The 12,162-nt window shown below is 36.9% G+C and overlaps 1 protein-coding gene across 6 annotated transcripts in view; it reads left to right on the top strand.

Moving 5' to 3' along the window:
- Positions 1-2,082: 2,082 nt before the first annotated feature.
- Positions 2,083-12,162, top strand: part of LOC114881376 (fasciclin-1) — a 217,494-nt gene continuing 207,414 nt past the window's right edge. For all 6 annotated transcript variants that reach the window (XM_046286520.1, XM_046286519.1, XM_046286518.1 and 3 more), the window contains exon 1: positions 2,083-2,584. In XM_046286520.1, the coding sequence (XP_046142476.1) occupies positions 2,471-2,584 (114 nt within the window). In that variant the 5' untranslated portion in view covers positions 2,083-2,470. The remainder of the gene's footprint in view (positions 2,585-12,162) is intronic.

Below are 12,162 nucleotides of genomic sequence, written 5' to 3'. Positions count from 1 at the left end.
GCATCCTCCGCACTGTGCATTCTATGAACACGAATTAGAACTAAGCAAGGAAGCTATTGTTGATTGGTCAAGTCTTTGCCGTGAAGTAAGTCATATTTTCTCTGATAACCTAACTTCAAAGTCATTAACATTTGAAAATAATGATGTCAATGTTTACCATATTTACTATAGAATTTAACTTGCCACTGTTTAAGGGTTAAAAACATCGTTTAAATTTCTTACAAATATCGTAGGTAAATAAATTTTACTAAAAGATACTTCGAAAAAATATTAAAATGAATTAATTATCTCAAGCAGACGTAGGTGTTAACGACCTCTTTACAACGATATAATTTTGTTTGAAGTTTATTCACAAGAAATATTAAGGGGAGTTCAATAATTATTTTCATCGATACTTTATAAAAAACTTGTAGATACTTCAAAGGTTCTTTATCAATAGGGCTTCGATATTATGTGAGCGGTTGTATTGAAATTTTCCAGCAGTAAAGTTTGTTAAAGAATAGAAAGAGAAACTTCAATAAAATGACAATATGGTTGAATACCGAGAAGTCTGTATTGAACTCATGGCCACAATTTCCAAGTTAAACCGTTCTCTTCTATTTCTTTTTAACCTTGCAATTTCATATCCTTCCTGTTTTTTTTGTGTTTCATTCGATTTCTTTCACAGGCAGTAATATTTATTACAAAGAAGAAGGTATTAAAAAGCGTTAAATAAGCGTATTTAATTACATTCAGATAATTGTAAATAAAAATCGAAATATTATCATTATATGTACATTATGATACTTTAATAAACAATATCACAGAAAGTAATATGTAATAAATGTAAGTCTTGTGAGTCATCAAGAAGAAAAATAACATTCCAACATTTAAAATTTCAGAACACGTAACATCCATAACATTATATATACATTATATGGAAATAATCTAAGTACGCAATAGTGATATTTCTTTACATTTAAACAAATGTTCGATGAACTTCGATGAATCCATTTAATTGTCCACTGATCCTTTCCACCCTCACTTCATGGAAACATATTTACAACCACGGTGCTCCCATTATTCCCTCTTGGAATAAATCATATTGCGCCGTGTCCCGTTCGCCCGTCATTCGTTTCAATCAATTCAGCCGAAATACGTTATTTATCAAACGTCAAAACCGTATTATATCCATTATTTATATCCAAAATATGACTTCAAATAAATCGTGGCCAGAAGTACGTTACGTGTCGTGCTTTTGCTTATGCAAAAGTCGTTCACACCGATGTTAATGTTATTTAAAACATTTGTATACATACATTGAGTTGCATTGACTTGACGCAGTGAAGTTGGCTACAGATTCACTATACATTCACTGTGATAGCGTTAGTGAATTTGTAGCCAACTTCACTGCGACAAGTTCAAACTCAGTGTACAGAATTGGTTTACCTCGTGTTGTAAATGCTACTTTAGTAAATAATACAACACGATGTTGTTGTATTACATATTTCTTCATTAGAAAGTCAAATATAAAATTTTAAGATTCAAAAAGTAAGCAAGATTCATTAAGAAAGTCTGTTAGATTGCAGTTTCCCAGGTAATTGATCTCGACTATTTTATCGGATAAATCAAGGTCGGAGAAGACGATAGGAAGTGTCCTGAGGTCAATATCTATAACTAAGCTAAGTTAATTCAAAGGTTAGCTATTCTAGTTGATAAGTTGGATTGGGTTAGGTTAGATTATTTTTTGGATTCGAAATTGTAACGCCACGTGATATCGACCTCGGGACACTTCCTATCGTCTTCTCCGACCTTGATTTATCCGATAAAATAATCGAGATCAATTACTCGGGAAACTGCAATCCAACCAGAAAGTCAAATATAAGATTCTACTAATCTTTTAAAAAAGAAATTAGAAAAGGATTGAATGATCATTACTTACCAGTGGCCAGTTTGCTCGTGTGTGCGTCTATGTATGTGTGCGCCGTGGCGTATGACGAGGGACGCGAAGCGAAAGGGAGGGGGAAAGTCGGCCGCGGCCGAGGGGAGACGACGGCACGGAAGACCGAAGACTCGTTTCGGCGGTGTGGTGGGGGTCACGGGGGTCCAGGCATGGAGAGGGCGCAGTTCCGCGCCATCCTCCGTATCGTTGACACGTCGTAGGAAAAGAGTGCGGAGTCAGTTGATTTTCCTCTTTCGTAACTCGTCCAGTGTGTCAATCGTAACCTTCGACATTTTCTATCGTGGTACCGAACAGTTTCGTCGTTCAGTAGACCGGCTCGTGCGCGATCGGAAAGCGTCGTTGCTTTATTTCGAAGGTCACGCGTGGAACGAACAGTGCGCGTTGACTTTACAAACAATTTTATCCGTTGCTTGTGTCATTGATCGCGTGTATCGACCGTCTTCGTTCTGTGCCGTACTTTACACAAGTGGATTGGTGAATATCGTGCGTACGTGACATTCGGATCAGTGAACATTTAACCGGTGAACGATGTCGTCAACGAGCTGCCTGTTCACCGTGATTCTTCTGATCGCCGCTGCGACCGGTATCAGTACCAGTCAAACCATGGACGCCAAGATTCGTGACGACTCCGACTTGTCTCAGGTAAGCGTGCTCCGTTATTCTTTTTCGTCTGTTCCGCCATGCGCGCTCATTTCTACGGGCGCACGGAGCGCGGTGAATGTCGCGCGTCCTTCAACTTTCGAACCGTAGAAACGGTTACGGTTCGTCGTTTCGCGCGTCCAATAAAATGGGCATTGAAATTTTTGCTCGACCGTGAAGTTTGCGACCTTCCATGCTATTAAATTCTCACGGAAATTGTAACCCCATACCGTAGAATATTGTTGTATCCGTCAGATTAGCGTGTATAAATATTACGAAATCAAATATGGTGTACGTTTGCAACGCACTCTGACGGTTTGTGAAGGTTACTTTTAAATTAATCTGGTTAACCTTGTTATTTATGCCTGTAATTAAATTTTCTTTCGCTTTATTTCTTTAATCAAATCATGTGTAATAATTTTCCAACTAAATATTTTGCAAGGACAATATTTTGCTGTCTGGGGTTTAATCTATTTTTCGGGCGCCATTTTGTTTAAAATTCATGGTAGTCCTTCGTTTGAGAATCTCTACCGCTTTAGGATTAATTTTCTTTTATGTCATCGTTAAATTGTCAATGAAAACTGTAACAAGATTTTTTTTTGTCGACGCGAGTGAATCACTTAATTTTAGGGTCCTTTCTACATTAACCTTTATGGCGAGGTTTACGCACCGTCTCGCATGATTCTGTTAATTAATGACGTAATAAAAGAGGGCTGGCCAACATAAAATCGAAAGCCACTCCAGTCTTTCTATTGTCCAATGGACAGCTTTTCTTCTTGGCCATTTTATTCACACGTTCGTCCATAAGGACGTGATTACAAGTGTAATAAAATGTGCTATCATTATGTAATTTTACAACACTTAGTTTTGCGGTGATTTAAAGGAATTCGTTTAATAGTGACGTGAGGAGCATTTTATGAGTTTCATTTGATATTCAAAATTACCTTACCTTCCATAAATAAACTTTAGTACATTCTTAGAATTGTCATATATCACTCTAGGAATTCTTTAGAACTTGTTATTTAAATTTTAGTGATTGCTATTGAAATTTAATGCATTTTCAAAATTTTATATTATTTCAGGAATTCCTTAGAGTTTTTCTAACTTGAGAAGCTCATAATTGCATTTGAAATTTAAATTACTTTCTATCTTTTTATTGATCTGTAATGTTTTTCATTACTTTAAAAAATTTTTAAATATTAGATTGGATCATTTTATTTGCAAATAGTAAATAATATTTTGATTGAAACAAATCATTACGTTTGGAAGTCAGTTCTTCACACGATCCACCGTTAGAACGCGATTTCTATTGATAAAGTGTTGAGCCTTTCACGGTTCGCGCCTCGTGTTTAGTTAATGGACTGATCTATATTAAATCCCCCGGAGATTCCTTTGAATTCGCCTCGTTGAATATTACAATAATGCGTATCCAGCTTCGAAGGTAGACCGAACGGATCCCACCCACCAACTTGTTGCTGCGACAAAAATCGTCAGGACGTTTTCGCTCGGGGCTAGTTTTCGCTTCGATCGATTCAACAAACTACTTGCCAGCTCGCTCCTCGAAAACTCGATTTTCACGACTTTTATTTCATTCCCTGTTCGCTACCGAACATCCACGATTCCTTTTTTTTTCTATCGGTGGAAAATATGATTGAGCTCGTTTAACCTTTAATTTTTGCCACGGGCAAGAGTTTCAATTTTGTTAGTGAAGTTCCAGTCAAAAGGGCAAAGGTTTGATCGCGAAGCAAGTGATCTTTTACAAAAGTAATTGTTGCAGTGAGTACAAAGACGACCGAGTAATTTTAACTTTGATACTAAATTAAAATGTAATTGCATTAATTCTTGAAAAACGGAGGCAGGATCACTTTGATCCATAATTAGATATCAGAATTTGTAAAAATTTGGATTGGTTCCTTCTAAAAAAATGTGGGCATTTACCATTTAAAAATTTTGAGATTCTAAAATTCCAGGATTTCCAAATTTTAAAATTTCAGATTTCTTACATTTCATAGTTCCAAAATTTCAAGATTCTGGAACTCTAGAATTTCAAAGTTCCACAATTTTGCGAGTTAAAAATTTCAAATTATCAAAATTTCTAAACGACCTGTTCCACCTCAGGTTAATTGGTAACTGATTAATAATTCAGTGGCTTTGATCATTTACACAAGCCACATTGTATCAGATTCTGCAGAATATACTCATCCATTGAAATCGTATTGTCCAGATATAATGGCAATGATTCATGACAACTAGATGACAATAGCTGTTTTCATTATTATCACACGCGTCTAACTCATCAGTTTGTTTGGTTCGTTAATTTAGAAACACTGTTAATACGCAAATTTCTCGCGGTCTTGCAATTGACACACTGCCTCGCGGAAGATTGCAACACGGTCATTCGCCATTGCCAATGTCAAAGTCATTTCCCGTTCTCAGTGTTTTCACTGTACAAGTTCAACAGCGAGGCCTCGCCTTTCACTTTTTCCATTTTTTTTTTATCGTACAGTGCCTACGTTAAGTCCCGCTAAGTTCCATTCACGTTCAAGTCGGCAGGTGTGGACAGGTAGATGGGCCATTACTTTCATGTGTGTATAGGCCCTGTGTTAACGATCACGTTGACCTTCGAAACTCGTGTTTGACATTAACCCTAATAGAAGGGTAGATTTTTCTTTTGGAAAAATGGGAGGGTAAATAATGGAGGCGATATTGCTTTTAGAGGTTTGATAGTTATTTGAAGGGTTAAATTAAAAATCACTGTCATTCTTAATAATCGGTTTGCTCATCATCTTCAATATTATTTATCAGCAATGAAGTTTTTTCTTGTTTTTCGTTAGGGTGATTCAAATAATTCATTGGAAGATTGTTGTTACAATTGGTAGAAAGATAGAATATCCGAGGAAGGAATAATGACACCGGATGTCATCTTTAAGTTACACGACAGATGGTCTTCAGGGTTCTGGAGTAGTAAGGAACCCGTGCATATCTAGAAGTCGTTTCGTCCCGGAGGCGGACCGTATGTCGACCATGGAATTTCTGGTTTTCTTTTTTTTCCCCTCTTAACGAGATACATTGCATGTTCCTCTGTGGAAATGTTGGTGGAACGCGGGTGGAAATTCGATTTCCGACGCTTTTAAAACATACGAACAGATTTCTAGGATTAATAATAAATCTTCTGATACACAATATTAAATATTTATAAATAGAATCATGAAATTATAAAAGTTTCAATTTAATACGGGAAATTGTCATTTCTTTTTTAATTTTTATATAAGAAGAAATTAATTAAATTTTCTATTTTTTCTGGGATTATACAGTATTGCAAAAAAGTGATTATTATATCAGGTTTAATGAACGATTAGTATATGTAACGAGGTGCACGTCTGCTTGCAATTTTAATAAATGAATTGGATTTTATAATTTCATATTTTTTGTATTGTACGATTGCAATTCGAACTTTATACACAGATGATTAATAATTATATTTTAAATGATAGACTGTTGGTTTTTGGTATAGAGATCTCTATGGAATAAAAGGGAAGATTTAACGAGGTAACTTTTAGTAAAATAGAATAGATGGTTCCCTGCACAAGCAATATTTTTAAGTTCTGGAACACCCTTTCTTCATATTAGCCTTCTAGTTATTTTCCTTCGAGGGCAGTTATTCAGTGTAATAATTTTACATTTATATTCAAGTTTCCTTTCTAAAAATTAAGATTTCAGTTAATTTAATATCAAATTAAAATTGGAAGGATTGACATATAAAAGTATATTGAAATTAGGGCTCTCTCCCTGGTCCGCGGTCCAAAGGTTCAATTTTATTTTTTCATTTTTTTTATTTGAAGTAGCTCATATCCTATCCTTCTATAATCCTCTTGCTTTGTTTTCTGAGAAAATTAAAAATAACATTTCTGCATTATAGTTTAAAATATGCAGTTATCTTCATCTCACCATTATTTAAATGTCATTATTATTTATATTCAGTTAAATTTTAAATGAATTGCATATTAAAGTATGTTTCTGCTAAAACCATTTTCAAAGCTACTAAAATACTCCAAATAATTTTAAAACACGAATCTCAAAGGCTCTCGGTATTCCTGATTTATAACGCAGCATGAAAAATGTTGATCCCATCAGGTGTTCTTCTGTTTGCCCGCGTCAGGATTCTTTAACCAGGTTCGATTCGTTTCAAGGAAACACGGTAGGACGCTCGAAATTAAGGCAAATATTTTCCTAAGAAAGTAGCGGAATCCCCGCGAGATGCAGCCTTCGGTTGCAGCGAATCGAGACTGGTCGAACGGCGAGTCTTGGAGGTGAACGAACACTGTAGCCTCTGTTCCTCTCTGTTATCCACGGTGCTCCTTCTTTCTTCCTACGCCTCCACCGGATATTTTTAACAAGCGGTCCGTGCTGAGACGAAACAATGTGCATCCCGCTGCGTACGATGTGCTTTTACTTGCACCATATATGTACCATACAGTATATAAGATTTATCTGAAAAACCTCTGGAATTTTTACATTTTTTTTCCAGAGATAATGGTCTCGTTTTCTTTGAAAATTGTATAGTCATCCTTGGCAAATCATAATAATAGAAATGCTGTTTTTTGAATCGAATTTTCTTCATTTTCATTTATTCCCTGCAATGTTATTTGAAATTTTCAAAAATTTTATATTCCAGTATTCGATAGAAAAATTTGGAAAAATAAATTTTACAAGAATAGTGCAAAATTATATTCTTTCTCCATAGTCCGCCGTTCGAGGTTCACTGCATCAAATCTTTTGAAATTTCTAATATTTGCAAATCAGTTATGTAATATTTTATTACACATCAATGATACAATCCTGAAAATAGGATTCGAAAATTCAAGCATATATTACACACATCCTCCGCATAACTCAATTCCTAGAACCCATAGAATTACCATGAACAAGACCAATCTTTGAAATGGTCGTCCGAGAAGAATCTTTTCCTTCGATCAAGAATACGAGCTTTGATTTCCACATGAGCATAGAATAAAGCATGTAGTCGGTACGGGTAAGGATCGGTCTCTAGGAAACGCGTATCGATAGATAAAGTATCGGATCCATCGATCCATCGACCATTCGAATTGAGTGGTTCCGAGCGTCATAAATGCTCGGAGCTTCCCGTTCCATGTCGAGGATGTTCGGATCGGGATGATAGCGAAACGACGTTTCAGGAAAACCGGAACAATACGTCCCGTAGGCGCCTTGGGGTAGTCGAAGAAGCTACGTTCGTATTCCTCGTAAAATATGGAAACCCATAAAGATCAGCTCCGTGTGCCGCGTTAGCGAAAAGGCGTCCGGGAATTTTCCAAGTGGTGTCTCTTCTCTTCTTTTCTTTCCCTTTTCTTCTTCTCTTTCTATCTGTCGCGAACATGTACACACGTGTGAGTAGAGTCAAGCAAACTCGTCGAATTCGTTTCTTTATTTCGCTCGGTCGAGCGTTTCTTCTGGCGCCAACTTTTGCCGCGTCTTTTCCTCGTCGCCGCGTGGTTCTACACACCCTGAAGGGATTTCACTTGTAGCAAAGAGATGCCACGTGTACTAGCTCTCTTTGCATTGCGAGAAGAGAAGGTGTTGAGTAATTATTCGTTAGAAAATTGGGAAAAGGAATTTTGGCTATCAGGGAAATTGTGCTATATTGTAATTTGCGAAAGAAAATTGAAATATTAAATTGGAAAAATTTTATAAATTTCAAGATATCTAATACTCGAATATTTAAAAATTCTGAAGTTTTAAAATTTTCTGGACCTGGCTCACCCCAAAAGAAAATCCTAGTCACGCCAATAGTAGCAGCTAAGGTACTTCACCATAGGAATATGTTTTCCTTGTGCAATCACGTCTGATGGGATATGTGTAGCAATGTATAGGGTGATAGCTAGTAATGTGTATTGATCTTAGGCTTCTCGAAGGTCGTGGTAATAGGTTGGTTAGCTTCTGTATACCGAGATCAACAGCTATGTACGCTTCAGCAGGTCACGACGTTCAATTATGCGCAATGCGAGTCTCTACTTGATCGAGTATTTAAGTTTGATTAACTTCAAATAACGTCCGGAGTTGGAGACGATCGAAGTCGAACTCATATTGTCTTTATAAGTCTTGGTGCAGATGAACTTTTATAATTACTTTAGTACTTTTGTATAAATTAAAAAATGTCATTAACCCTTTAACAGCGGAGACTGGGTCAATTTCCTCTTCAAGATAAAATTTCCCAGTTCTAATGAATCGATGACCTATCAATTTGATAAGGACATAACCACTTTCATTGATCTCTTCTCTAAGTACTCGTATCTCTAAGTTTTCCAAGTAACATTTAGAATGCTCCATGAGCACCTCAAAGGTTCCTTTTATTTCTGACCTCTCAAATTCCCTTCACGTAGTTCAGGTGAAATCATTGTTGGAATCCCAGATAACGCTGACGTTGTTAAAAGCGTCTTTTTCGTCGACTAAGAGAGTAACGTCTCGAAATAAAATCGTGCAATTGAAGCGGTTAATTATACGAACGTTGCGCGAGGAGGACGACTAGAAGGCGGGCTGCAATTGAAATGTGTCTACGAATACAAAAGGCGTCGCGAGCTTTTGCAAAGAAAACTCTCTCATTCCAGAGAGCGGAACAAGTCGCGTCGTCGTAGGAATTTACGAATTTCGCCTTCTGTGTCGCTAAACTTTACGGGCGTAGGAAAATTTCAAGCACCGACTTGCTGTTTAGTTTTCCTTCTCCACTGGTGAACTCTGGAAAAGATCAACTATTGACCTAACGAGCGGAGCTGGCAGGTCATTCTGTGATCGTAAGCGGGCTAGGTTATTGAATTTTTCGGTGTAATTGCTTTTAGCTTCGTTAGCGTTTGTAGTGAGAATAATAATGAGAAGCGCAGCCTTTGTGCTTTAATTAGGGGAATAGCGTAGGAATAATGTATTTGGATTTAGAGTGGAAACTTTGAGCAACTGTAACGTTGGAGGACAGGATTTTATAATAGAATTATTTAAAATTGTGTTTGAAAAAATTGGCAAATTTATAAAGGTGTAAATTAAATTTACATTCTTGGATTTTCAAAATATTGGATAATAATTCTTGTTGTACAGGGCTAGAATAGGTTTATTATACAATAATTATTTTTTATTGTTATTAGATACACTAGAACTTGTATAACAGCAATCCTGGCATAATAGATCACTGATTCCCCTTTTCTACCAATGATATCTTGTTTAAATAATAGGACTTCACTTTCGAATAAGCGGATTCCAGTATGAAATTCTACCATTTCGTTCTGCAGTTTACACAACTGTTCATTCAGCAATCTTTTCAATAATAACAGCTCAGCACTCAATTCAGTTAATCGAATATCGAGCAAAGTGTTTATGGTTCGAATAAACTAGAAGCACTGGTATATTTATTTACAGTCTTGCTTATGATTTTTTTTCTTAATGTTAAGTATGTCGTTCCTATTTCTATCATAAAAATTGCTATAATAAAAATTTTGTCCTCCAGGTACCATTTTAGTACAGAACAATGAAAATGTATATTAACCCATTGTTCACTGTACAGTGACACATATTACATTAAAATTTAATGTTTCATTGTGTTTCTTGCATCAAAGCATCCCAGCTCCCTCCAACTGAAAACGGTGGAGTCAGTACACCCATGTATTTACCCCTCCGCTGTTACAAATCCTTATTCATATTTCATTCAAAGACTTCTGCTTCCAAACTTTCCGCATTGTACGGATGGTTTAACGGATTCGATTGTGTTAGGAGGAAAAACATGGTAAGCGGGAATTATGCATGAGAATGGAAGAAATCGAGCCGTGTGACGGAGTTACGAATTCCATTCAGAGGTTGCCGTCGTAAGCCATGGACCGCTCATCCGGTATGCGCTCGGTACACCCCGTTACGTGCCCATCGCAAACCTGGTTATAATACGCGTCGATGTAAATTATATAAGTGAGAGACCCGCGATACGGCAATCTCACCGTCTCGTGAAATACCTGCACAATGCGGTCGCCATGATATAATGGGCATACCTTGCGACTTCTACCGTAGCAACTTTCCGGACCGCTTTTTGGCCCGGAATATTCATGCTAGGTAGAATCCGTGCCGAGTTTGGTAGAACTGTTAATCTTTTAGGGGTCGTCTGGTTGGTTAACGTTAAATTTTCGGAGTCACTGGTGACCGATTCGATATAAGTGACATTAATACCATTTTGTTTAGTTATGGGTGGTAAGGTGTTTTATTTGATTTGGTGGCGGATTAAGGGGAGGTTTAAGGTGGGCTACAGTCTCGGCCTCCATTTATCATATTGAACGAAATTTTATTTATTCTTCCCTTTTTCTTTACGATTAATTATTATTTCATTTTATTTGGAATAAATTTCAATTCTTGAACCGAGGGGTGTCTCGTAAATCAAGGGGATCCTCGAAGGATTGATAGCTCTGGGTCTCAGAAATCTTAAAGCCTCCTGGACTGTAGCAATTTTTCAAGATAGATTGTAAAAATTATATTATTAATGAATCTTAGGGTAATTATTTAGTCATCACTGCTGTAGGTATTACAATCGAAAAATTTTTTATTACAATCATCTCGTGAAAGAATAGCAGTCATTAAAACGTACAGAGTTCTTTTTTGGCTCAGTTTCCAGAATCACTCTGTATAAAGAATTTTACGTTTGAAAATATGGCTCAGCTCGCAGGACGTTTTACGTCGACTTCCGTGGCTTTGAATTTTGCCCGTTCCTCCCTCCAGTCACTTTGTGTCTTCAGAGGATAGAAAAAGAGTAACAAAACGAAATGGCGCAGAGCTATAAAACAGTGGAACAGTATGCTCGACTTTCATCCATAGCCTTTTCTAATCCGACGACATTACTGGTAAGACGATAGCCTCCATTTCCTCTGTCTCGAAGCGGCTGAATATAAGATGGATCGTAACCTCAGACATCGGGTAATCTCACCCCGTAACGACCATCTATCCATAAAGAATGGTGTACAAAGTGTCGATTCAGTATCCACATTTAGAATGAAATTTCAACGGCGATCAGGTACGGATTAAAATTTCTGGAACCTGGGACTGTAGCTCAAGAGCTTTCTTTAAATTCGGCACTGATCGATTAACACATTTTTATTTTTTTATTTTTAAATCGAAAGAATCGCAGAAAGCTTCCTTTGAACAGACTTTCTGCTTAGAACTACCTTTTGTTATTGCTTCAGATATTTCAAGATATTTTCATTGGTACCAAAGGGTGTATTTTCTTTTACAATTTTTTGTGTACGTTCAGCTATCATTCGGCGACAAAATATTTCTGTCACGATCGAAGGTAGCCCCGACAACGAACACCCCCGGCGCGCATGAATTAAGATTTAATTTCCTAGATTAGCTGCTACGCATTATAATACGGAGATACGTTGTAAGCGTGTTATTATGTTATTACGGGTGCTTAGCCGGTAACATGCGAAATTTCCTAATTGCACGCTAAAGGAAAAACGAAATTTTCTCCTTCCTCGTTTGATCGTTATCCGGGAGGAAAAACGTCGATAAAATTTCACGTTCCGCTGAATTCGACGGAATGACGG

Source organism: Osmia bicornis, chromosome 7 (genome assembly GCF_907164935.1).
Source record: "Osmia bicornis bicornis chromosome 7, iOsmBic2.1, whole genome shotgun sequence".
NCBI classification, from domain to species: domain Eukaryota; kingdom Metazoa; phylum Arthropoda; class Insecta; order Hymenoptera; family Megachilidae; genus Osmia; species Osmia bicornis.
The sequence above is the reverse complement of the archived record's forward strand: the minus strand, read 5'-3'. Positions and strand labels throughout refer to the sequence as shown.